The following is a 27,178-nucleotide window of genomic DNA, read 5'->3' as shown; positions in this document are numbered from 1 at the left end:
TTTTCAGAAGGGACAAAATCACGCCTAATTCTAGCCAGCCAGCTCTTTCTCCTAGTTTTCTCTTTCGGAATTCTGTAGAATTGTAGTTCAGGGTTTTTCGTTCGGTTATATTTGAACATCCAGGAGCACAACAATAGTCTTTTTTACCCATTATTAACAATGTAAAATTGTAAACAAATGGTACAAAGGAAATATTTTTTAAATAACCCCCCAAAGCGCAAAGCATTATGGTATTTGTGAAAGAGGAGAATAAGTTGTTGATATTTTCTCAACAATGATTGCGACCAATACAGATTGGTGCTTCAGATTTCCGAAAAAAAACCGATCTTCTCGTTAACATTCGTGACGAAAACATTTTAAAAACATATAAAAAAATGGTTGGTTGGTAATTTTAATTTCGATAGCTACATGCTATAATTTGGGTACACTGTCGTCACGGAAGACACTTGATTGAACCAATAATTATGGCGACGACCAAGGCACGCCATTCGAATAGAATTGTGACATGACATGTTTCACATTATTTGTGTGGACACGAAAATTTTATCATGACTGAAATATCAAAAAATTCATATGAGGGTAGAACACAAAATAAGCTGTATTATGAGTCACTCATATACATAATACACATTACTAAAATTGCTTTTAAAAGCACGCTGTGATTCCCTTAGAAACATGCGCGCGCAGAGGAGTAAGGTTCTAAATCATAGATAAATACTATACCGAGACTGCATACTTTGTTCCTATATAGCTCTATAGGATATACTGTGTCTTAATACAAACACAACTGCAGCAACTCTCTATTAGTGTTGACCGAAATCTTTTTACGTAAGAGGTTCACGTGATGGAATATTGGGAAACATCTACCTCAAACCTTACCCCCTGCCTTTTTGATACGTGATTTCCATGCAAACACAAGTTCGCGCCAGTTCAAGTTGATGAAATCATCGCAAAAATTCTTGCATGCAGCGGCAGGAGATTTTTAACTTCATGTTTTCTCGACTTATCTGTCTTCACCATCTTTTGTTCGAAGAATTAGAATAATTTTTTTCTCAGGCATTGCTGCAGTAAAATTCTGAAATAGCTTGCACAACTGCATTGAATAGGCCACAAAATTCATAGTTATTATAGTTTATTTACTAAAATCGTTGTATTTGCTGTTTTTGAGAAACAGATAAAGTCATATGTTACTAATGTGAAATACTAGTGTGGGAGTATATCCTTATGTCTACTTTTGTGGAGGTGGTACTTCTTCAATCACAATACGCGAGACAGAATTCCAGCCGGAATACGCGTCAGCATTTGCGTAACCGCGGCAATTGCCAACCCAAAATGCAACACGAACATGGCCTTTGTGAATTTTTCCACAATAACCCTCAATATGACGATGGCGGTGAAGATCTTGAGTGTTTAATCCTTTCCACATATAATAAACACCTTCAATAGGAACATTGCATTCAGCGCCATTAAATTTGAAAAACCACCGCTTGCAACAACTATTACAGTTGTAGATGCGAAGATTTCCAGCGTAAAAAACACGAAGATAAGAGTCGTCTCGTTTTTTTACAAATGTACATTGCTAGAAATGAAATATAATAAACATGGTGATCAAATTCAACATTGTTACAGTGATAATATTAATATAAATTGAGTGTAAAAAATATGCTGAACTGAGTATTAAAACTATTATATACTCTTATCTTTAAACTTTTAAGTAGAGGTTAAGTTTATTCTGTGTGTAGGTCAATCTGCTCATAATAATGCGGAGTTTACGATTCACGATGGCTTGGAAAACCAAGAAACTCCACACGCAAGAAAGTAGGTATATAGAACTGCAATGTCAGCGAGACATCGGAGGTTCTTACTTCTTAGCACAATCGAAACGTTTCTATATTATTTCAAAGTTCTGGCAGCATAATCACTTCTCCGTGAGCTTATCTCTAGCAAAATTTTTGACTAGTGACGTCGAGCTAACCCTGTCGTAGATCGTAAACTCCCTCATGAGGTCCCTCTCACATCAGATTTAAAACAGCGCTGGGGCAGATATTCATATATTCGTAATCTGCATTATTAATTTCTTTTCAAATCGATTGTTTTTAGGATCTGCGAACATGAATATGTGAATATCTGCCCCCGTTATTATCGATATTCCGGCGCCCCTGCAACTTCCAATATAATTATTTGACATCTAAAGTTGTCAAATACGAGCATTTCTTAGGATCTGCTAACGATTTCGTAGCTATTCGAACACTTTTCACAAGTTAACATCGCTCAAACTTATAATTGCATTGCAAGATACAAGGAAAATTGCATAGCGTAACAGCGCCAAGATTGTGTAAGATTGTACTATGTAAGGTGTTTCATACTATGTGAGTTGTTTTTGAAGCCTTACTGATTACGGAATAAGTAATGGCCGCTGGTAATCGTTCTCAGCCAATCACAGTTCTCTATTTTACCAATAAAATTAAAAACGATATGATATAAAGTATTGAAAAAAATCTGATATTGAAAGAATAGAAATCTTACACGAATAAGCCCGTTGTCTTTTCCATCACCAACTCTCCAAGTACATTGTTTCCAGTTTGATATGGCGGGTTCACCAGGATTTCCTTTCTTACCAGGCGCTCCAATTGCGCCAGGCACACCAGGGCGACCGTTTCGTCCGTCTCTCCCGGTCTGGCCGGGTACACCTGGGACACCAGGAACGCCTGGAGTACCACAGCATTGTCCTTCGGAACATCCCGGTTTATTACATCCTGGCTGACCAGGTAAACATCCGGGTGGTCCTTTTCCTCTACGTTCCTCGGGGGCCTGAAAATCATAAATTATTGTTATACATGCAAGGACTGTACAGGGTTAAAATCTAACTTCAGCACGCTATTATTCATGAACTATACTCTTTCTATGAGCGAAATTTGGAAAGTTCAAACATTTAACTATCGAATGACATTTTCAATACGAAATAGAGTAAAAATTAAATAAGAAAATACGAGGCTGGAAAAAAAATGTTGGTCAGAATAACTATTTTTCACCACTTAGCTATATATAGCCTAACTATCGCAGTGCATAGTAACAGGAAAATTGTCTACTGCATGCAATTGTTTTGCAATGTTCAGAAGAGAAATTCATCAATGAATTACGTCCCAAAGGGAGCTGAAGAAAGGAGAGTTTTCGATGGTTTCAGTCCAAATTCACAGAAGTGGAAATATGCGTTTCTTACTAACACTTTGTATCAGACTTGTGTTTGTTCGTTTTTTTGTCCATTTAGTTGTGAAAACATGCCATTCGGAAGCTAAAAGACTGGTGTATCCCAATGTTTAAAAAATACGTTTCTAAATTGTTCGGTAAAATACAGACTCTGTAATTTTTTGTAAAAATCACAAAAAAAGTGAGCAGAATAAAACAGAAAAACAAATTTAGAGACCAGGACGATGTCCAACTCCCACAATTAATCTACCAAGCAGCCCAACCCAGTCCCAGCCCATGTAAGCGGGCGCTGTTAATTATGCAGGGACAACCCACGCTGAGAGGCCTGGCACAAAATGTTGAGATTTCAAAAATTGTCCCTGATTTTGTCCCTGACGCAAATATTTTGAGATCAGTATTGCTTGAGAAAATTTTCTGCCGCCATTTTGAATAAAGAATTAAAAACATTTTGTGCTAGTCCTCTCTGATGACACAAGAACCGAAGGCGCGCTAAGGAGGACTAGGGACTAGTCTGCATGCAGCCAGTCCATGGTTATTTCTTTCATCTCATTCCCATTGGAATGGGGACTCGAAAGAGAATTTAAAAGTTTTCCGACAAAAATTATTCTAAAACAATCATTGGAATTCATGGTTGGTCAATTTAGTATAATAATTATACTGTTTTCCTGTTTAAAGATGTTGTATTGTGTAATGTGCAAAACATTTTTGACATCCATAAATATGAGAGTATCATTAGCATCGGTTAAAAAGTACCTATACGATACCTGTACAGGAAACGTCATGTGGCTTTAGTGTATTTTCGGCTAATTTTTTATGTACACCTTTTCGTAATTCTTAAACCGAAGTTACATTCATGTGTTAAGTATAGATCGTTACGTTATTGTTAGGCAGGCGGTGGTAAACGCAACCTTTCGAACAATGAATAAACAGTGCATTTTATTAGAACCTAGGTAAGTAAAATGGGTGCAGGAATTTCTTGACAGCATGTAGCTATAAAAGAAGCAGAAGTACAAATGGAAATAAACAAAAATTGCTATTAGCATAAAATATCCTGTTAACGAGATCCTGTGCCACACTTTCACAAAGCGAATTTTGCACTTACAATCCAGATGTTAAATAATCATGGTGCAAGCATTTCTTTTCACATTTGATAGGGGAGTGAAGAGTATAGTCACGGAAGGGTTGGTATCACTGTAAACATGAATTACATGATCGCAGAGTATTATACAAAGAGTGTGAGCACCTGAAAATATAACCCATCACCCGTGCTCCATCCATCTCTGCTCTTGGGCGAAAGAACATGTGCATGATACCTTATAATTATATACTTTAGTGCATTTTGTCATTTACAAACTAGTTAAATAAATGTGGGTGGTAGAATTTCCTTACTGTATCAAGCTAAAAGAAGCAAAAGTACTAGTAAATAAATTGCTCAGTCAAATGTTTTAAAAATACATTGCCCTCTCTTTATTTAGCATGAAAATTACAAGATTTAAAATACTCATTGTTGCATGTTTATCCGCCATTTCAGAAGAAACTGCAATACAACAATGCAAGCCTTACTTGCTACCTCAAATACCCGTTGAAATTAACAGTCATCCTTACATGAGGCTCTTTGTCAGGCATCTCTCCAGCATCAGCCAGAGTATTCGAGACTAGGAAACAAGCAAAGACAGAAAACTTTGCCCAATTCATCCTCGACAGTTGAATACCACTAAAATTATTTTCTTATTTGAGAATACGGTGCATGCAGTGCAGCAATTTTCAACCAGTGTGTATAACGCAACGATTTCTTTAATATTCCTCTCTTTTACGTTTTGGAATTTCTAAGATGAATGAGCATTGGTGCATGATTGGCTCATGACCACTCGAACCTTGAGGGTATCTTCAAGTGAAAGTGTTTCGTACTCATGATTTACTGCTTGTTGGATAAATCCTCCTTTGAATACATTTACCGTAAATGTTGGTTTTAATATATGACACCATTCGTCGTAATTCACATGTCGTCATTTGTTTTAATCAGCGGTTTTCACAATTGTATATATGTCGGGTTTCGCACAGCAGCCAATTATAACGAATAAAGGCATGTGACTAACGAGGAAGTATGACATATGAAAACCAGCCTTAATTGCCTTTTACATTATTTCCTCATTTTCTTGACAAAACAAGGATTTAGGCTAATTAAAAATTTACCTTGTCTTGAACCCATATTAATATATAAGGAAATGAACGTATATAGTTCATACTTTTTTCTTCCTAGCAAACTTTTTCCAAAAGGACAAAAGATTTCAGTCCCCGGAAATTTTAAACGACTTTTACGAACAAACCTTTTTATCGCCCTACATCTCAAAGCTGTTTTCGAAACTGAGTGAAATAATTATTTATAACGATGACAACCATAAGCTTGATAGTGTAGTGAATTGTGTGGTAAACAAAAAGGGAGCGTTAACTTGTGAAACATGACATATAGAGACAGAGAATGCAAGCATAGAACTGTGAAAATATAAACCCTGTGCCACAACTTCTATTAACAGATATTATTTCAAATGTAATTATAATATGCAAATAATAATTAAGAAATAGAAAACATTTTCCGTGTTTCTATACAGTTATAGAAACACGCGTGGGAGTTTGGGAGAACGAGAAATAATCAGTGGGAAAACGAGCCCGTAGGGCGAGTTTTTCCACGTTATTTCGAGTTCTCCCAAACTCCCACAAGTGTTTCTATAACTGTATAGAAACACAGGAAAAAATGTTTTCTATTTCTTTTATAATATAACTCAATAAAAAGATTTTGTACAAATATTATGATTCGATTCAATTACAAATTCTCATTACATCGCTTCGCTTGTCAAGTTCGGCGGGAAAATTCCCGTGTTTCTATACAGTTATAGAAACACGCTTCTCGACCAATCAGCACGCGCGTACTATAAATGTTATATTATAAAACTCTTTGTTAAAGGCCATATTTCGAGGACACATGCTAGCGTTTATCATCGACGGAATGACTAAGGTGTTTTTTTCCAGAGCCGTTTGTTCCTTTCATTAACATGCACTGATTTCAGTATTTCTAAAATAATAATTTTTATTTCAAATATATTACTTTTTACTTCAAGACATCGGGAATGTATATAGCAGCCCAGCCGGCACACTATTGTACTTCGATTATAAAATCAAATCCACATAATTATGAAGGTTGCCTGGAAATAATTATTGATACAGTTGCGTTAAGAGAACAGAGAATTGTATACGATTTTGCAATGTTTAAACCAAGCCGCAGTATCTTCATGGCAAAAATGCGACCAAATCAAATGACTTTATCGCGCGTGACTTGATCGTCGTTGGCATGTGATTATTCTGCGACAAACAATTTAGTGAAGAAAAATTTAAACGTTCTTTATCCCGTTCCAATCCCTATACTTAAGGATAAGGGCATTAAGAACCCCGCATATCGCATAATATTATCTCAAGAGGCGTATTATTGCACATAAAACTATTTTTTAGAAAACAAACGTCTTTAAACAGAGCTCCCGTTGACCAATTCAATATTTAGGAAAGCTCGTTATTTTCGGAATTGCATGTATATTGGTGTTCATTTTCGACTCGAGTATATTTTTAGAGCTACAGTTTAAAATCGCTTTGTCAAAATTCCCTGATTCCATCTTTAGACTAATACGTGACGTCAACAGGATGGAAACATGTATTTTTAAAACAAAGGTGCAAGTCGAAAGTTAAGACAGAACTTATATAATTGATCGGAAATTAGCTATAGCGGCTTTTCAACGCCGAGTGCTTCAACAATTTCAGCTGCATAAATGTAAAGCTTCTTTAAGATCAAATTATATTGTTGCCTTTTGCCAGATGCGCCCCTGTCGACGCGTACTTAGTGATACAGTGAACTGTACTAAACCTAAACAACACATTAATTGATATCTTAAACATATATGAATTCGCTTTTTTGGCACGAACATTAGCGAACATCTTGCATTGTTTTTTTGAAAGCATTTTGCAACTATACATCAACCAGGAACAGGAAGCTGCTGAAGTGGATGTAAAACAAAGCTGTTTCACCAGCGTTATTTGAAAGAATAATAGGAAAATAAAACTCTTTATTTGTTTGCACCCTAACATCGTGAGAAATTTGGTCTATATAGATTAATATATATATATATATATATATATATATATATATATATATATATATATAATATATATAATATATATATTATATATATATAATATATATATATATATGTATATATATATATACAGTATATATATATATATATATATATATTATATATATATATATATAATATATATATATATATATGTATATTATATATATATATAATATATATATATATATATATATATTTATACACACTTCTATTATTACAATTTAAGTGTCGCCGCTTTTCTATTGCTATTTTCGCGACGCGTTGTTTAGCATGTAAATGCATTGTCATTACATGTAATTCTCCGGTAAGCGATGTATATGTTTACTCAAATTAATGACGTTATATAGGCATGGCATCATACATGTCTATATATGTATATAGATATATACCACTTATTAACCGAATTTGAGGTCCGCACTAGAAAAATATCAGACCGAGGTCTTGACAGTATGTACATAAAAGAGCGATGTCTGATATTTTTCTACTACGGACCGAACGTATTCGGTTAATAAGGGATTTATTATATGGAATACAGTATTTAGTTTATTACTCCGCCAGCGTATGCGCAGCGGAGTCTTAAAATGCCATGGTCTTTTTTCCTTTTCGTCGTTTTGGGCGACAGAAGTTGGCATTTCTACAGGTAACCCAAAACATTTTGACCGAGAAGCCCTGGGTTACACGGTCCACGGATGAATTAGGTACATCAGTTGGCATGCAGGCGGAGTGAACGCCTTGAGCAGGCGTCTTGTTTATTTATATAATGCGCTGCAGCATTCCTGACGCTCTTTCGCCAGCCAGTCGCCAAGCAAGCACTGAAGTGGCTTTCAAAACTTTGTTTTTTACTCGTTAAATAAGAATGATACAGTAATATTATAAACAACAAGACGCCTGTTCTGGCGTTAACTCCGGCGCACGTGCCAGTCTTTAATATAGAGCTTCTGAACATAAACAATACAGTTCATATTCGCATTTAGATACCTTGCGAACCTATAAATGTTCGATCGCGAAATTCAGAAGCACATCGCACTTTAAAAAGTATAGAAGTTCAATTGTTCAAAAATGTAAATAAACCGCATGATACATTCGCTTTGTCTTACACTTTGCCTTTGGAATTCGCGCTTATATAGTTATATTAAATCTTCAATCCTGTGCAAACTACGACGTGTCAACGCGGCCATACACGACCACATCATCTTGTTAAGCGGCGAAATAGCAGTAATATTATTAAAATAGGACCAGAATTAACATGTATTAATATATTCTGACCCCAATTCAATCTAAACTTAATCGAACAGCATGAAAACAACGGTTTATTCGTTCCTCCTGGAGCAATTGCCTATCATGCGAGCGAAATCGAATCGCGCATCGGAAAATTAGCCAAAGCTGTACACTGCACAACTCTTGGGAGATAAGACTGGGACATAGATAAATAGGATTACATACACATTTTAAATACTAGAATGTTTCGCGCCATTTCAGACTTGCGACGACGAAAAATAAAAAAAAAAAAAAAAAAAAAAAAACAAAACCGAGGCGAATTTTCAACTCCGTCGCTGACGCCGGAGTAAAAATCAAAGATGAATAAAATATAATATTCACATGTACCGAATAATGCTCTTCTTCGTCCATTCTACGTCAATATTTTTCGTGTCAAAAATAAAAGTGCAAGCTTGTTTTTTGTAATTGTTTCTGTAATTTTACAGTAATTGCTCTGGCGTCCAAGCTGCCAGTTTGTGTTTACATTACTAAAAAACTGTTTTCTCCTATACTCAGTGCTTAGTGCTCCTTTATTCCCATGGGCCAGATTGAATATATCATTTGGCAAAAATTCATTTACAATTTGGTCAATTACTGCACTTCCAACAGACATTTCTCCCAATTTAGTTTTTATATGATGTTTTAAGTGAGTTTGAGACATGTTATGCATTGCCTGCATTTCCTGGATGATCTTTTGGATAGTGCTAGCAGGCACATGATATTTGGCATTTAGTTTCAGGTAAAACAATGCCAAATTTTTAACAAATAACTCACTAATATCCTCTTGGGTATCATCATTTTCAAGATTGTCATTGTTGGATGTCTCTCCTGAATCAAAACCATCAAACTGGCTTAAATTTGAAGTGTTATTAGTTGCTTGGCTATTTACATGTACAAGTAACTCAGAAGACACCTCTCTGTTGGCAGGATTTTTATGACGCCTACTTAGATGAGAAGTAAATGATGATTTTATTTTGAATTTTGAGTTACAGCCGTTAAAAGGGCAAGTTACCTCGACACCTTGGGTAATGTGATCTTTTTGATGAGCAATTAAATCTTTTATGCTTTGTAGAAACTTGGAGCAAAAACTACATTGGCATTGTATCGGCGCAGAGCTAACAGTATTAGATCCCTCTCGCCTTGCATTTTCATGATCTCTTGTAACATGCGATTTGAATGCACTATATGTTCGAAACCTTCGAGCACAATTTTTAACAGCGCAAGGGAACGTTACATTGGCCTCGTTGGAATGAAGCCTGTAATGGTTGGCATAAGCTCCCAGCGAACGACTTCGATGAAAACACGTAGGCGCCTTGCAACGGTACATACTAATTAACAATACGGAAATATATAACACAACGAGCATTGAAGCGGAAAGACATAAGTAGTACTTACTAATTCACATAAACACAAACTAGGACAAACACAGCCTCGAGGAAAGTGGTCACTTCAAAACGACACTCGACTGTCCGATGTTGAGACGCGACTTATCACGCTGATTATCCAACGGTAGGAAACGTAAAAGCCTCAGCTCGGCCAGGAAATTAGTATAGAAGATTCTCTGATAAGTACCCAACGGTGTAAAACTTTTAAAACAAATATTTTAGCCTTTTTAGGCACGTAAATGCAGTTCTTTCGCACCTTCTCCGGCTTTTCAACCTTTCTTCCGGCTTTGCAACTTTTTGCCAGTGAAGACAAAACTTCACAGTAAAGATCAAAGGTCAACAAAAACCACAATCACATTTCTGTATCACGTGTTACTCACGGACACGGTTTGAACAGCCATTAGCACTGAGAATTTTATAATGATACTCGAAACGTGGCTAGTATTTATTTATTAGGGAAAATATTACATATTTTGATTCGAAAGAGTTAAAACAAAACAAATTAAATGATTGCTATTAAAAGAGTATATTATGACTTTATGTCTATTCGCAGTGCATGGAGTTCACATGCACGCCACTGACTATTAAACAAGCTTTTATTAAAAACAAACGAAATAAGCTTGTTTTTCAACAGGAACTACGATTTTTCCGGTTTATATCATGTGCAAATACTAATTAAAAGCTATTTCAGCCTATTTGCCATCATTGACAAATTGAAGCCCGCAAGAGACGAACATAACAATTGACAATTCCCCCTTCCAAATTGCCCTTTTCAAAATTTATGTATCTATTGGAGTATCTGATATTTTGGGATAATTGTTACTCAAATGATAGTGTATTGTTCTTATCTATAATAACCACTAAACCATCACTATCAGATATCCCAATATCAGATATTTCAAAAGATCAATAATTTTTGAAATGGTCAGTTTACTGCAGTACTTACATCAAATGACTTAATCATAAGCTCTTGAGGTTCTTCAAAGTACGCCAAAAGCATTAGAAATACACCATCAATCTGGGGTACTTGCATTTTCTCTGCAGACATAGCAGCTTCTATACGAATAAGCAATTGCTTCAGGTTTTTCAGGTTATAAGCTTGTTTTTGTTCAAAAATATGAGAGTTAGACCGTTATTACGGCAACGGTCTGATACTGGGGGATTCCAGACGGGCAAAGAACCAATCAGCGCACGCCATTTTAGTCACGAGACCGCGTGCCATATAATAAATATAGTTATTATATACACAAGCGCCAGATATGAGGTATGCTGCAATTTCATTGGTTGGCTACTAGACAGATATTAGCTCATATCTGTCTAGTAGAGAAAGTAAACAAAATGGCCGAAAGATTTCGGGAGTTGAGTGAAATAGAAATCCAAGCTTTAGTTGATAATAGCACACCAAAATGCACCGAAAGGGCGACAAAGTTTGTGTATATAATAAAACAGTTATTTTTCTCACTCTCGTCGTATATGGCCGATAGCCAACTCGGCGCTACGCGCCTCGTCGGCTATCAGCTCATATGCGACTCGAGTTCGCAGAATAAACTGTTAAATATATGTGATCTGATATCATTACGTCATGAGGCGTCTCGACTAACTATGTGATCTGATATCATTACGTCATGAGGCGTCTCGACTAACTGAGTTATCATACGCCTGGTGTTATTTGTCCTTATTCTTCTAACTAATACTATAAAGGGCGAAAAATTTAAATTCTAATTCACAGTTGGGAAAAAATAAGCGTGTTTTCATTATTGAAGTTTATGAGTTCACGGCAACCAGGTATATAATCCATCGTAATTATCGCTACTCTGGTTTTAGTAAATGAAAGTAATCACCACACAAAGATTAACTTTCACGACCCAACGTTTCGACACTCCGGTCTAGTGTCTTCATCAGGGGTGATCTGATGTTGAAACTCGGTTCCTTATATACTCTCAAAATGACGTCATCTATTAATCAGATGTAAATACTCTTTTGGCAAATAGCTTGCGTCATCCCTATCAAGGGCACAAAGACTCGCACTAATATGCCAGGCTTCCAAACAACGCCTTTGTCCATAACGATCATTAGTGGTAATGACTTTTGAATCGTTCCACCCAATGTTATGGTTAGTTTGACACACGTGTTCCGCCAAGGCTGATTTTGAACTGTCTAAGTTCGAAACGGTCTTTTGATGTTCTTTTAAACGTGTGCCAAACTGGCCTTTTGTTTCACCTAGATATTCTTTCTCGCAATCACCACATGTTATAGAGTATGCAGCATGAGTTTTCTGTTTAGTCGCTACGCGATCCTTGGGTTTCGCGAAAATATGTCCCAATGTCTGAAAGGGTTTTAAGGCAACTTTTATACCACAATTATTCAGGATCCTCCTGATTGGTTCTGCAATTCCCTGAATGTATGGAACTATAGCAAAACCTGTTTTTGAGGAATCACCCTCTGAGGAATTGCATCTAGTCGAGACAGGGGATTTTAGACAATCATTTAAAAAGTTTCGAGGATAGTTGTTCTCTCTCAGTACACTGAGGACATAATCACGCTCGTTGTCCCTAGCAACGCGATTGGATGGTAACGATTCAGCTCTTTGAAACAAAGTTTTTGCAACAGACTTTTTATGACTTTTTGGATGGTGTGAGTAGAAGGATAGATATTTGTCCGTATGTGTAGGTTTACGGTAAACGTCAGTTTCTAACTGCCCTTCGATATTTCTATGAACATAAGTATCCAAAAAAGCCAACTTTCCCTCACTCTCGCGCTCTACAGTGAATTGAATTGATGGCTCAATAGAATTCAAATGTTTCAACAAATTATCGATCTCATTTTTGTTAACCGCAGAGGCCACATCGTCAACATATCGTTTCCAAAACAAAGGTTTGACCGGACTAGAGGCTAAAGTAAGAGAAATTGCAGAACCAATCAGGAGGATCCTGAATAATTGTGGTATAAAAGTTGCCTTAAAACCCTTTCAGACATTGGGACATATTTTCGCGAAACCCAAGGATCGCGTAGCGACTAAACAGAAAACTCATGATGTATACTCTATACCATGTGGTGATTGCGAGAAAGAATATCTAGGTCAAACAAAACGCCAGTTCGGCACACGTTTAAAAGAACATCAAAAGGCCGTTTCGAACTTAGACAGTTCAAAATCAGCCTTGGCGGAACACGTGTGTCAAACTAACCATAACATTGGGTGGAACGATTCAAAAGTCATTACCACTAATGATCGTTATGGACAAAGGCGTTGTTTGGAAGCCTGGCATATTAATGCGAGTCTTTGTGCCCTTAATAGGGATGACGGAAGCTATTTGCCAAAAGAGTATTTACATCTGATTAATAGATGACGTCATTTTGAGAGTATATAAGGAACCGAGTTTCAACATCAGATCACTCCTGATGAAGACACTAGACCGGAGTGTCGAAACGTTGTTTCGTGAAAGTTAATCTTTGTGTGGTGATTACTTTCATTTACTAAAACCAGAGTAGCGATAATTACGATGGTGTTTTCATTATATTAAAATTAATTGATATTTTTGAGTGTGGAAGTCGTATGCAATGAAGGAAATGATAATTCAGTTTTGTCGAAGATCTGGCTTCTGATTGGTTGATTTTTCTACCCTGATCAGCTGGATATATCTAAATAGTGTATATTCTATTTTTATAATTTATCACATATATACTATTTTGCATTTTACTAAAATTAACAGCATTTTCCTTTTTTTAAAATTTTCGACATATAATAGTATACAAATTGAAACATGTCAGAATGCTCGGAAGCTTTCGTCCAATTGGATAATGCTTTTCTATGCTTTCTAAAGAACGAAGCTAATTCATTGGTTAAACCAAAAATGTATTGCGAGGACCTGCTAATTTTTTTTTGAATATATTCCAGAATATTTAAAATTCGTAAAATTGAATTGAAGTTTTTGAAATTGTAAACAGTACAAAATCTTCACAGACAAAGAAAAAACTTCAAATGTTATTTTATTCTGTAATTGCAGTCAACGCCGGCGGCTAAAAGTTTCAGTATACTTTATAAATATAGTGTGTATTTTTGATACCAAAATTCAAATTACACTTTCAAAAACACTTTTTGAAGTTAAAGCAAAGGTGTAATAGCCCTTCACAGGTTTATGCATTTGCAGAAAAAGCTGAAAATTTAACAAATGAACGGCATACAAAGCTGAAAAGTATACAAATACGGCTCATTCTTACCGCGAAACAAGTACGAGATAAACAAAGTAAACACGTACCCTTTGTCTTTGAAAACATTTATAAGCTTGCAGATTATGAATTATTCCTCTTACACGGCTTTGTTTTGACTGTATCCACGTTCATCTTTGCTATCTGTCATGCTTCATATATCTTGTTTCTTCTCGTTTTACTTTCTTTGCACAAAGTTTATGAAACGCTTTTACAAAAATGTTTACGGAATGACAGTTAAATTGCTGACGTTCTCATTGAATTACAAACTTTCTGTCTTAGCCAATCAGAACGTTCGTTGATTACCAGTCTACACTCGTTCGCATTTCGCGCATGCGCACAAGTACCATGACCATTGAACGTCCACGGTCCACGGTCCACGGTCCACGACATAGAATTTGAGCAACTTTGGATTCCGCTATGTTCTGTCACAATACCCGGGTGTAATAAATCTCCCAGCGGAATTAGTACCCTCGCACGGCGCTTCGCGCCGGCTCGGGGAATATTTTTAAGACTGGACTGTGAACTTTCATTTGATGCATGGCTTTTTTTTAAATTTACCTCAGTCCTGGAATCGCTCTGATCACCCTTATATCCGCCCTGTGAAACGTGTAGTCAGAAATATGGGCGACACCACAAGTTTGGCGTGCATTTATTAAGAGTTAACAATCACTCCATCACGTTTTTACCTAAAAGAATATTTACTAAACTTAGTATAATTATTGTACTCATATGTGATTACTCTCTAAATTTTATAGAAAGAAAAATTCACAAAGAAAAATTGTTCATAAATTAAAACGAATTTCTATATAAAGCAAAAAAGGTAAAAGCGGGTAGCATAAAATCTATCGTTGTGGAGGTGGTACTTCTTCAATCACAATACGCGAGAAAGAATTCCAGCCGGAATACGCGTCAGCGTTTCCATAACCGTGGCAGTTACCAACATTGAATCCAACACGGATATTGCCTTGACGAATATTGCCACAATAACCTTCAATATGTCGATGGCGGTGAAGGTTTTGAGTGTTTTTTCCTTTCCACATATAATAAAGACCTTCAATAGGAACATTGCATTCAGCGCCATTAAAAGTGAAATACCATCGTTTGCAACAAGCATCACAGTTGTAGATGCGAAGATTTCCAGCGTAGAAAACACGAAGATAAGAGTCGTCTCGTTTTTTAACAAACGTACAATCCTAAAAACATAATAGACGAAATAGATATAGCTCCTACTTCTTAGGAATAAATTGTTTTCACAATTGAGTTGGACTCGTCAAGCTTGCTGCGCCATTGATAATATTATACAAACCATCCCAAGTAGAATTGTAACTGAGCAGCTCTTGTAAACTTTCAAAGGGCAGAGGAGGCATGTTGTGCTTTTTAAAAGTGCAGAATATATAGGAATATCGTTATCATAATTTCTTAAAATTAATGTTCGTCACCACTGAAACAAATTGTGCAGTAAATCGGTGACTCGATCTGAATTATCCTAAAAACGGTTGATTTAACTAAATTAGTTTGGATAAACTATAAGGTCATAAGATGTCCGTATGTAGTTATCTATAAAGTAATATCGATCTGGCTTCCAGATTGTACTTTTCCCAAATATTAAAACAATAAACTATGGAAGTTAACAAATATGATTTTGAGAACCGAACTCTATGAAACAACAATATGCATATCTTTCTGTTAAATGCTACGCGGAGGTATCCGTCAAATATGACTAAAAGTCTAATTTTTAAAATTTTCTTAAGTAATTCTAAAGAGTAAAAGAGGATAAAAGCTTACACGAATTAGTCCATTGTCTTTTCCATCTGCAACCTTCCAAGTACATTGTTTCCAGTTTGATGTCGCGGAATCACCACGATCACCTTTCTCACCTTGTTGACCTGGTGCTCCAATTGCCCCAGGCACACCAGCACGGCCTGGTTGGCCGTCTCTGCCACTCTGTCCAGGTACGCCTGGAACACCAGGGACACCCGGAATACCACAGCATTGCCCCTTTGGGCAACTAGGAGTGTGGCATCCTGGTTGGCCTGGTAAACAACCGCCTGGCGATCCTCTTTTTTTTTCGTATTCCTGGTTCCTAAAAAGACAAAAAAAAATAAAAAAAGATAAAAATATATATATATATATATATATATATATATATATATATATATATATATATATATATATATATATATATATTGAAGCCTTGGTAGTTTGTAGTCGTGCCCACGTTACATAGCTCAAACTGACTTTGAGTTGTTAACAAGTTATTACCCTTTTAGCCGCAGCTCTATTTTGGTCAAGATGCGACTGAACTTCATCTTGACATTAGGCTGACTGACATTATGTAATGCCTCTATTATAGCAACAACGATACAGATAGTTCACATTTATAGTTAGTATTCTTACTTGAGGCTCGTTGTCATGCTTGTCTCCTGTATCAGCCAGGGTGTGCAAAACCAAAGCAAAAGCGAACACAGCAAGCGATATGAACTTCATCGTTTTGCAGGATGTCGTGCAAATCCTGAGTGTCTAATGAGAGTTCGGTGAGCTGCTTCTCTTATATGTTCTTCTTAATCAATATTAATAACTCTTTATCTCTGCTCGAGAACTAAGGGATGCATGTACCGAATAAAAACAATGTACTTAAGAAAAAGGAAATTGTTATTGCCTGATATTGCCTGTCAACAGCTGAAAACGTTCGAGGGGAAATATATATACATGAATGGTGCATCGCTTCTATTTAATAAAAAAAAGTTCGTAGGCTCCTTGGAATTATTAAGGTTGCCGTTTTTTTATACACCCTCATCAAAGAGTTTCTTAAGTAAGCCCGAGAAACATTAATAAGATGAAACATTTAAAATTAAGAGCTTATAGCTAATTATACGATTAGAAATACCGTGAAAAATCGTACCGATCGAGGTATAATTGAGACGACCACCTAAAGAATTTGAGAGTGAGGGTTGGGATACAGTTGTTGACCTTCTAAACTATTTGAACATGGTTTATTATTCTTAAACTGGAAAGGAAATTTATGACATGGCATAAAATGTGCTCGAACGCACTTCCGTGTTCAAGCACACGTGATATTTACCTCCACTTCTTATACATTGGGGGAAATCATAATCATTGGCTGATGAAACAAAGAGAGAGCATTCAATAGAATATTATTACTTGATGAACACTCCTTACACTCGAACCTAGAAAGTGTCCGGAACTCCATTGCACCATTAACTCCTCGGTTAAGATATTGTACGTCTGTATGAATTATTCTGATTGAAGCATCCCGGACGTTTTAGCCGATATAGCTATAATCTACGTTAAAAAATAGCTTTCACAATACACCGGTATAAATGTTCGAGGATTCTTCCCCTGTTCTGACGTGTCTGTGTTTATATAAGTGCTCGTATTTGCATCCCTAATAAACACTTAAAAATATAAACATCTACCAAACGAGTCTTTCATTTAAACTTATATATTCAAATAATAAACAATTATTGGATGAGGTTTTTGTGATATGCAGAGTTATCAAGGTCGAGGTAAGCGTTATCAACCGAGCCGAAGGCGAGGCTGATAACGCTTACCGAGACCTTGCATATCACAAAAACCAAATTCAATAATTTTTTTATTATACATTTGAAGAATAGTAAACATAGTGTTAACGAATGAAAAACCTTATTTAATAGCAACATCCAAAAATACATCAATTATTACGAGGAGATTTTTTATTATGTCGCGTATTTTGGCGGGAAAACGCTCAAAACCTAAAGTCTTTTTGGCGTACCACTCAAAATCCATTTATTTTACCGTTATTCTTTAGATTATGTTATGAACTAAGTTTTGAACTGTATTTGGTGAATGCAAAACACCAAACAAAGGAGTTATTATAAAATATAATGACTGAAATGCGCCATTATAACTGAAATGAATACAAAAGAAGCTTCGATTCAATATTGTGATTTTCTTCTCAGCGTATCCGAGAAATCTTTTCATTTTCACACGATTTTGAGATTATACAGTAAACATACTTTGTGGATGCTTTTCAGGTTTGCAAAACATTTTTATTGCTGAAAATTTTAGCGCTGTTGCATGAAGATATAACTGAGGTTTTGAGCATAATATTATAATATTACGCGACATAGAAAAATATCTCCTCTTAATTCCTCTTAATACATAAATACATTCAAATGAACACCGCTTATTAACCACCGCAGGCTCACTTGCAGATAACTGAATTTTGCGTGATTGCGCGATTTATTTGTCAACTATTAGCCAATCAAATTGCTTTTACTACTATGATGTATAATATATAACACCGGTTATTGGCATCATGTGTGTGAAGCGTGATGTCTTGAAAAATAAGATATCGTCCTTGACAGAACCGTAATGTAGAGTGAAGACGATTTTAGCACAAGTAAAGGGCTGGTAGTGTCTCGCGATAGGTCGAAAACTTTTAAACGCAAATCAGTGGTTTGTTCGTTATTTCGTTATAATAGTACGTATTAAGTAAGTATTAGGCTTTCACTACTTATGTTCATTGTTTTTTATGTGATTTGCTATTGATTGTCCCCTTTGTAAACTGTCATTTGCACGATTGTGACATTTTGTCCATTCTCCCGATTTTGAATTTTTATACGGATTGCTTATTTCTGTTGCGATTATCAAATTTTTGCGCTGTAAGGTGTTGATATTTTCTCAACAATGATTGCAAGCAATATAGATTGGTGCTTCAGATTTCCGAACTAAAAATCGATTTTCTCGTTAACATTCGTGACCAAAACAATTTAAAAACATATAAAAAATTGGTTGGTGGGTAATTTTAATTTGGATAGCTACATGCTATAGTTTGGAAACACTAACGAAACTTGACTGAACTGATAGTGGGGACGACCAAAGCACGCCATTCGAATAGAATTGTGAAATGACATGTTTGACATCATTTGTGTGGACATCACAGAAAATTATTACATGACTAAAATCTCAAAAAATTCACATGAGGGTAGAAAAGGAAGATAAGCTGTATTATGAATCACTGATACATAATACAGTTTACTAAAATTGCTTTTAAAAGCACGCTGTGATTCCCTTAGAGACATGCGCGCGCGGAGGAGTAAGGTTCTAAATCATAGATAAATACTACCAAGACTGCATGCTTTGTTCCTATATAGCTCTATAGGATATACTGTGTCTTAATACAAACACAACTGCAGCAACTCTCTATTAGTGTTGACCGAAATTTTTTTTCGCAAGAGGTTGACGTGATTGAATATTGGGAAACATCTACCTCAAACCTCACCCCCTCCCTTGTTGATACTTACGTGATTTCCATGCAAACACAACTCACTTGCGGCAGTTCAAGTTGATGAAATCATCGCAAAAATTCTTGCATGCAGCGGCAGAAGATTTTTAACTTCATGTTTTCTCGACTTAACTGTCTTCACCATCTTTTGTTCGAAGAATTAGAATAATTTTTTTCTCAGGCATTGCTGCAGTAAAATTCTGAAATAGCTTGCACAACTGCATTGAATAGGCTACAAAATTCATAGTTATTATAGTTTATTTACTAAAATCGTTGTATTTGCTGTTTTTGAGAGACAGATAAAGTCATATGTTACTAATGTGAAATACTAGTGTGAGAGTATGTCCTTATGTCTACTTTTGTGGAGGTGGTACTTCTTCAATCACAATACGCGAGACAGAATTCCAGCCGGAATACGCGTCAGCATTTGCGTAACTGCGGCAATTACCAACCCAAAATCCAACACGAACATGACCTTTGCGAATTCTACCACAATAACCCTCAATATGACGATGGCGATGAATATTTTGACTTTTTAATCCTTTCCACATATAATAAACACCTTCAATAGGAACATTGCATTCAGCGCCATTAAATTTGAAAAACCACCGCTTGCAACAATTATTACAGTTGTAGATGCGAAGATTTCCAGCGTAGAAAACGCGAAGATAAGAGTCGTCTCGTTTTTTAACAAACGTACAATCCTAAAACGTAATAGATTAAATATATAGTTCTTACTTCTTAGGAACAAATTGTTTTCACAATTGAGTTGGAAAGTACATTGCTAGAATTGAACATAATGACAATATCAATATACAGTGATAATATTAATATAAATTTTAATTGAGTGTTAAAAATGTAAGAAAAAAATGTAAGAAACTTTTAAATCAGATTTTAGCCGATCCAAGCATAAATTGAACGAGTTAGTGTGTAAATAGGAATCTCCCTTAACATATGAGTAGCGTACAGAGAAACATTTTTATATTCCCATGCAATTTTTCAAAAACTATTTTATTGTTAGTAGTTGCCTAAATAAATAATTAAATTTTATAAACTATATACTATACTGTAATTTTTTGTAGCTATACTAGCTCAAATACTGTAAATATAAACATAATTTTTCGCTTACTCTCACCTCTAATCACCACGTAATTCTGTCCTATGTAACTGCAATGTGTGTGAATTATTAAACTATCTGTCTATTTATCTATCTATCTATCTATCTAAAACATGTTAAACTGAGTATTAAGACTATACTCTTATCTTTGAACTTTAAAATGGACGTTAATTCTGTTCTGCGCATCGGTTAATCTGCTCATCCGCGGCATAACAATGCAGAGTTTACGATTCACGCTGGCTTGGAAAACCAAGAAACCCCACATGCACGCAAGACAGCAGGTGTGCATACAATTTGTGCATGGTCCTATACGACAGCGTTGTCATTCTTACGACACCTTCAAATGAGCTATTTTCATCAGCCTCTCAATGACATGAATGCAGCGGCAACGTTATAGCTGTTTTACACCTTATATGAAATTGCAATATCAGCTTGACATTGGAGGTTCTTACTTCTTAGCATAATCGAAACGTCTCTATAATTATTTCAAAGTTCTGGCAGCATAATCAATTCTCCATAAGCTAATCTCTTGCAAAATTATTGACTAGCGACGTCGAGCTAACAGCGTCGTAGATCGTAAACAGGTGAGGTCCATCTAACATTATAATTATTTAAGGCAGTGTTACACCATGCAACTTTCCGTGTAACTTGCATCGCAATTCTTCTCCTGAGGCATTTTAAAGTTGTCAAATGCAAACATTTCGTACGATCAGCTAACGTTTTCTTAGCATTTCGAACACTATTTACAAGTTAACATCTCTTTACTACCGTATGTAAGTTGTTTTTGAAACCACGCTCAATACGGAATAAGTAATAGACCGCTGGAAATCATTCTCAACCAATCAGAATAATGGTTTATTTTACCAATAAAAACTTATTCGATATGATAAAGCATTAAAATTTTAAAAAATTCCGATATTGAAAGAATAGAAATCTTACACGAATAAGCCCGTGGTCTTTTCCATCACCAGCTCTCCAAGTACATTGTTTCCAGTTTGATATGGCAGGTTCACCAGGATGACCTTTCTTACCAGGCGCTCCAATTGCGCCCGGCACACCAGGGCGACCGGGTCGTCCGTCTCTCCCGGTCTGGCCAGGTACGCCTGGGACACCAGGAACGCCTGGAGTACCACAGCATTGTCCTTCGGAACATCCGGGTTTATTACATCCTGGCTGACCAGGTAAACATCCGGGTGGTGGTTTTCCTCTACGTTCCTCGGGAGCCTGAAAATCATAAATTACTGTTATACATGCAGGGACTGTACAGGGTTAAAAAAAGGTAATCTAACTTCAGCACGCTATTATTCATAAACTATACTCTTTCTATGAGCAAAATTCGGAAAGTTTAAACGTTTAATGTCCACTATCCAATGACATTTTCAATACGAAAAGGAGTAAGAATTAAATGAGAAAATACGAGGCTGGAAAAAAATTTGATCAGAATAACGATTTTTCACCACTTAGCTATATAATTATAGCCTAATTATCGCAGTGCATAATAACTGAAAAAATGTCTACTGCATGCAATTGTTTTGCAACGATCAGAAGAGAAATTCATCAATGAATTACGTCCCAAAGGGAGCTGAAGAAAGGAGAATTTTCAATGGTTTCAGTCCAAAGTCACAGAAGTGAAAATATGCTATTCTTACTAACACTTTGTATCAGCCTCGTGTTTGTTCATTTTTTTGTTCATTTGGTTGTGAAAACATGCCATTCCGAAGCTAAATGACTGATAAACATGCCATTTGGAAGCTAAAAGACTGATGTTTCCGAATGTTTAAAAAATCCGTTTCTAAATTGTTTGGTAAAATACAGAAGACAAAAAAAAGTGGGCAAAAAAAGAGGCCTGGCACAAAATGTTGAGATTTCAAAAATTGTCCCTGATTTTGTCCTTGATGCAAATATTTTGAGATAAGAAGATTTTCTTGCCGCCATTTTGAATTAAGAATTAAAAACATTTTGTGCTAGTCCTCTCCCGCGCGTTTAAACCGGTGACGTCACAAGAATCCAAGGCGCGCTAAGGAGGACTAGGGACTAATCTGCATGCAGCCAGTCCATGGTTATTCCTTTCATCTCATCCCTATTGGAATGGGGACTCGAAAGCGAATTTAAAATTTTCCGATCGAATATGAAGGCGAAATAATTAATAATAATTAATAATGGATTAATTTGTTAAAACAATCATTGGAATTCGTCAATTTTGTATAATATACTGTTTTCTTGTTTAAAGATGTTGTATCGTGTAATGTGCAAAACATTTTTCACATCCATAAGTATGAGAGTAACATTTGCTATAGCACCGGTTAATAAGTAGCTATACGATACCTGTACAGGAAACGTCATGTGGCTTTAGTGTATTTTCGGGTAAATTTTTATGTACACCTTTTCGTAATTCTCAAATCGAACTTACATTCATGTGTCAAGTATAGATCGTTGCGTCATTGTTAGGCAGGCGGTGAAAAAGAACGCAACGTTTCGAACAATGAATAAACAGTGCACTTTATTAGAACCTAGTTAAATAAAATGGGTGCAAGAATTTCTTCACAGCATGTAGCTAAAAAAGCAAAAGTACAAACGGAAATAACCAAAAATTGCAATAAGCATAAAATATCCTGTTAACGAGATCTTGTGCCACACCTTGACAAAGCGAATTTTGCATTTACAATCCAGATGTTAAATAATCATGGTGTAAGCATTTTTTACACGTTTGATAGGGGAGTGAATAATACGGTCACGGAAGGGTTGGTTTCACTGTAAAACATGAATTACATGATCGTAGAGTATTACACAAAAAGTGTGAGGCCCTGAAAACATAATCCGTGCTCTATCCATCTCTGCTCTTAGGGAAAAGAACCTGTGCCATGATACTTCATATTTTTATATACTTTAGCGCATTTGTCGCTTACAAACTAGTTAAATATATGTGAGTGGTAGAATTTCCTTACTGTATCAAGCTAAAAGAAGCAAAAGTACTAGTAAACAAATTGCCCAGTAAACTGGCTTAAAACAACATTGGCATTAGCATGAAAAATACAGGATTTAAATCTTCATTGTTGCATGTTTATCCGTAATTTCAGAAGAAGCTGCAATATAACAATGCAAGTCTTACTTGCTACCTCAAATACGCGTTGAAATTATAACTCTCATTCTTACATGAGGCTCTTTGTCAGGCATCTCTCCAGCATCAGCCAGAGTATTCGAGACTAGGAAACAAGCAAAGACAGAAAACTTTGCCCAATTCATCCTCCAGAGTTGAATACCACTAAAGTTATTTTTTTGATATAGAGAAAACCGTGCAGTGCAGCAATCTTCAACCAGTGTGTATAACGCACGATTTCTTTAATATTCCTCTCTTTTACGTGTTTGCATCTCCAAAGACGATTGAGCATTAGTGCATGATTGGCTGATGACTACTCGAATTTCGACTGTATCTTCAAGTGAAAGGGTTTTGTACTAATGATTTACTACCTGTTGGATAAATCTTCTTTCGAATATATTTTTCCTAACCAAAAAAGGATTTAGCCTAATTAAAAATTTACGTTGTCTTGAACCCATATTAATATATAAGAAAATGAACGTATATAGTTCATACTTTTTTCTTCCTAGCAAACTTTCTCCAAAAGGACAAAAGATTTCAGTCCCCGGAAATTTTAAACGACTTTTACGAACAAACCTTTTTATCGCCCTACCTCTCAAAGCTGTTATCGAAACTGAGTTAAATAATTATTTATAACGATGACAACCATATGCTTGATAGTGTAGTGAATTGTGTGGTAAACAAAAAGGGAGCGTTAGTCTGCATGTGAAACATGAAATATAGAGAGAGAATGCAAGCATAGAACTGTGAAAATATAAACCCTGTGCAACACCTTCTATTATTTTTAGCAGATTTTATGTTTTCTTGAAATATAATTATATGCAAATAATAAAACCGAGCACCTTGTTGAAGGCCATATTTCGAGGACGCAAGCTAGTGTAAGGTTTTTGTCGACGGAAAGACAGAAGACTAAGGTTTTTGTTTTTCGGAGCCGTTTGTGCCTTGTTCATTAATACTGATTTCAGTATCTCTGAAATCATGATTTTTATTTCGAATATATTACTTTTTACTTCAAGACATCGGGAATTGTATATAGCAGCCCAGCTGGCACACTATTGTACTTCGATTATAAAATCAAATCCACACAATTATAAAGGTTCCCTGGAAATATTCATGAGGTCGCGTTAGGAGAACAAAGAATTATATACGATTTTGCAATGTTTAAACCAAGCCGCAGTATCTTCATGGCAAAAATGCGACCAAATCACTGAATGACTCTATCGCGCGTGATTTGATCGTCGTGGGCATGTGATTATTCTGCAACAAACAATTTAATGAAGTAAAATTCAAACGTTCTTTATTCTGTTCCAATCCCTATACTTAAGGATAAGGGCATTAAGAACTCCGCATATCGTATAATATTATCTCAAGAGGCCTATTATTGCACATAAAACTATTTGTTAGAAAACAAACGTCTTTAAACATAGCTCCCGTTGACTCGTTCAATATTTAAGAAAGCTCGTTATTTTTCGAATTGTATTTGCTGCTCATTTTCGACTCAAGTATATTTGTAGAGCTAAAGTTTAAAATCGTCTTTTCAAAATTCCCTTAAAAATCAATTTTTGATTATGTGACTATATTAAGACGTCAACAGGATGGAAATGTATTTTTAAAACAAAGGCACAAGTCAAAAGTTAAAAAAGAACTTGTATAATCGATTCAACACCGCTGAGTGCTTCAACAATTCCAGCTGCCTAATAATTATAAAGCTTCTTTAAGAGCAAATTATATTGTTGCCTTCTAATGCCAATGTACATAGATGCGCCACTGTCCATGCGTATACTCAGTGGATACAGTGAACTATCGGTACTAAACCTAAACAGACAATACATTAATTATTGATATCTTAAACACATATGAATTCGCTTTTTTAGCACGAATATTATCGGGCATCTTGCATTGTTTTTTTTGAAAGCATTTTCCAACTATACATCAACCAGGAACAGAAAGCTGCTGAAGTGGATGTAAAACAAAACTGTTTGACCAGCGTTATTTGAAAGAATAAAAGACTGTTTATTTTTTGCACCCTTATATCGTGATGAATTTGGTCTATATATACAGTAGGGGGCAAAAGTTTGAGTCCAGTTGTTGTAGAATTCTAGTATTAAATCCTGGCAGCGTATTCGAGTTAAGACATGCGTGCTAGTGTTTGAATACTGTAAACCATATTAATTGCACACTGTTTTGGTCCTATTGATCTAAATTATAACAAAATAAAGTTCTCATTCCTTTACACAACCCAAGATGGTTGAGGGTTAAGTGATGGTGCACAAGGACAAATAGTTGCATTAAGTATTGAAGGATTCTTTCCTCGTAAGATCGCAGAAAAAGTGAGAATTTCAAAAGGTGGTATGCAACTAACCTTGGAGAAATTCGAAGAAACTAAATCCTACTCAAGCAAAACTTTTAGCTGCTTTGGTCATGCTGGGTTTGGCAATATTGAAAGATATAATAGGATCCTAATTAAAGAATAGTATTATCCAATTCTTCAAGGACATGAAATTTCATCTGGCACAAAGATGATCGCGCGTCTAACTATATATATGATAATCACCCTAAACACATGCACATCTCCTATGTGCCACAAATCTTTTAGAAGCAAACTCGTTCTGGTGATCTCGTTCTCATGGCTTTCCACCTCAAATTCCAGATCTAAAACCTATGGAGCACTTGTAGGATCTCTTTAAACGGAAAAGGGCGAGGCACAGACCCACAAGCCAGGATGACTTAAGGCAAGTGGTCGACGAATGCTGGCAAGGTATTGAACGTGCGACATTAAAAAACCTATGGGATCTATGCCAGCAAGAATAAAGGCCGTTTCAAGAGCAAAAAAGTGGGATACTAAGCATTGACATGTAATGCATGTTTGCACATCAACATACGTTAAATGAATATCATAACATCCCATAGTTGTTGTGCAGCATGTATTTTTCAGTTCACTTATTTACTTTTTTCTAGTTCACTTTTCGGTAAGGTTTTCTGTAGAAAATTAATATATGCTGCTAAAACAATGAAATACAGTCACTGGACTCAAACTTTAGCCTCCTACTGTATATTAATATAATATATAGTTATACATAGTTATATTATAACAATTAAGTGTCGCCTTTTATCCTTTTTTCTATAGCTATTTTCGCGTACGCGTTGTTTAGCATGTAAACGCATTGTAACTGCATGTAATTCTCCGGTAGGCGGTGTATGTTTATGTACTCAAATTTGTGACGTTATAGGGCATTGCATAAGCTATAAACTGCGAATGTCAATAGAATTAGGCACTATTAAATATACTAGTCTACAAAATTACTGATCATGATGTAGCTATTATCTAATTTCCAACCCTTATAGCATAGCGTGCATGCGTATTAATATCACTGACACTGCACATTTGAGTATTTTTTACTGCTGGCAGACAGACAAGAATAATTTCAAGGTTTTCAA

The 27,178-nt window shown here is 35.8% G+C and overlaps 3 protein-coding genes across 3 annotated transcripts; all 3 read right to left on the bottom strand.

Moving 5' to 3' along the window:
• Positions 1 to 1,210: 1,210 nt before the first annotated feature.
• LOC114533308 (collagen triple helix repeat-containing protein 1-like) lies at positions 1,211 to 11,078 on the bottom strand. The gene is made up of 3 exons (XM_028554817.1): positions 10,977 to 11,078; positions 2,527 to 2,811; positions 1,211 to 1,579 (listed from the first exon to the last, which is right to left on the bottom strand). The coding sequence occupies exons 1-3, from the start codon at positions 11,076 to 11,078 to the stop codon at positions 1,229 to 1,231; spliced, it is 738 nt and encodes a 245-aa protein (XP_028410618.1). The 3' UTR covers positions 1,211 to 1,228.
• A 3,911-nt stretch (positions 11,079 to 14,989) lies between these two features.
• Positions 14,990 to 16,773, bottom strand: LOC114533345 (collagen triple helix repeat-containing protein 1-like). Its single transcript, XM_028554856.1, has 3 exons — positions 16,637 to 16,773; positions 16,025 to 16,322; positions 14,990 to 15,432 (listed from the first exon to the last, which is right to left on the bottom strand). Exons 1-3 carry the CDS (start codon positions 16,651 to 16,653, stop codon positions 15,082 to 15,084), a joined length of 666 nt encoding a protein of 221 aa, XP_028410657.1. The 5' UTR covers positions 16,654 to 16,773; the 3' UTR covers positions 14,990 to 15,081.
• Positions 16,774 to 19,804: 3,031 nt separating this feature from the next.
• On the bottom strand, positions 19,805 to 24,005 carry LOC114533356 (collagen triple helix repeat-containing protein 1-like). Its single transcript, XM_028554867.1, has 3 exons — positions 23,797 to 24,005; positions 21,583 to 21,867; positions 19,805 to 20,230 (listed from the first exon to the last, which is right to left on the bottom strand). Exons 1-3 carry the CDS (start codon positions 23,884 to 23,886, stop codon positions 19,880 to 19,882), a joined length of 726 nt encoding a protein of 241 aa, XP_028410668.1. The 5' UTR covers positions 23,887 to 24,005; the 3' UTR covers positions 19,805 to 19,879.
• Positions 24,006 to 27,178: the final 3,173 nt, after the last annotated feature.

Source organism: Dendronephthya gigantea, unplaced genomic scaffold, assembly GCF_004324835.1.
Source record: "Dendronephthya gigantea isolate DGI-Jeju-01 unplaced genomic scaffold, DenGig_1.0 000089F, whole genome shotgun sequence".
NCBI lineage: Eukaryota > Metazoa > Cnidaria > Anthozoa > Malacalcyonacea > Nephtheidae > Dendronephthya > Dendronephthya gigantea.
This window is presented reverse-complemented; position numbering and strand designations above follow the sequence as displayed.

What these genes read in the sequence shown, in the direction of transcription:
- LOC114533308 (XM_028554817.1), bottom strand. Translation starts at nt 11,078, where the DNA reads ATGTCTGCAGAGAAAATGCAAGTACCCCAGATTGATGGTGTATTTCTA. An exon ending in TTATGATTAAGTCATTTGAT is followed by an intron (nt 2,812 to 10,976) that starts GTAAGTACTGCA and finishes TATGATTTTCAG; the next exon opens with GCCCCCGAGGAACGTAGAGG. An exon ending in AAGACAACGGGCTTATTCGT is followed by an intron (nt 1,580 to 2,526) that starts GTAAGATTTCTA and finishes TTTCATTTCTAG; the next exon opens with CAATGTACATTTGTAAAAAA.
- LOC114533356 (XM_028554867.1), bottom strand. Translation starts at nt 23,886, where the DNA reads ATGAATTGGGCAAAGTTTTCTGTCTTTGCTTGTTTCCTAGTCTCGAAT. An exon ending in TGCCTGACAAAGAGCCTCAT is followed by an intron (nt 21,868 to 23,796) that starts GTAAGAATGAGA and finishes TATGATTTTCAG; the next exon opens with GCTCCCGAGGAACGTAGAGG. An exon ending in AAGACCACGGGCTTATTCGT is followed by an intron (nt 20,231 to 21,582) that starts GTAAGATTTCTA and finishes ATTACGTTTTAG; the next exon opens with GATTGTACGTTTGTTAAAAA.
- LOC114533345 (XM_028554856.1), bottom strand. An exon ending in AAGACAATGGACTAATTCGT is followed by an intron (nt 15,433 to 16,024) that starts GTAAGCTTTTAT and finishes TTATGTTTTTAG; the next exon opens with GATTGTACGTTTGTTAAAAA.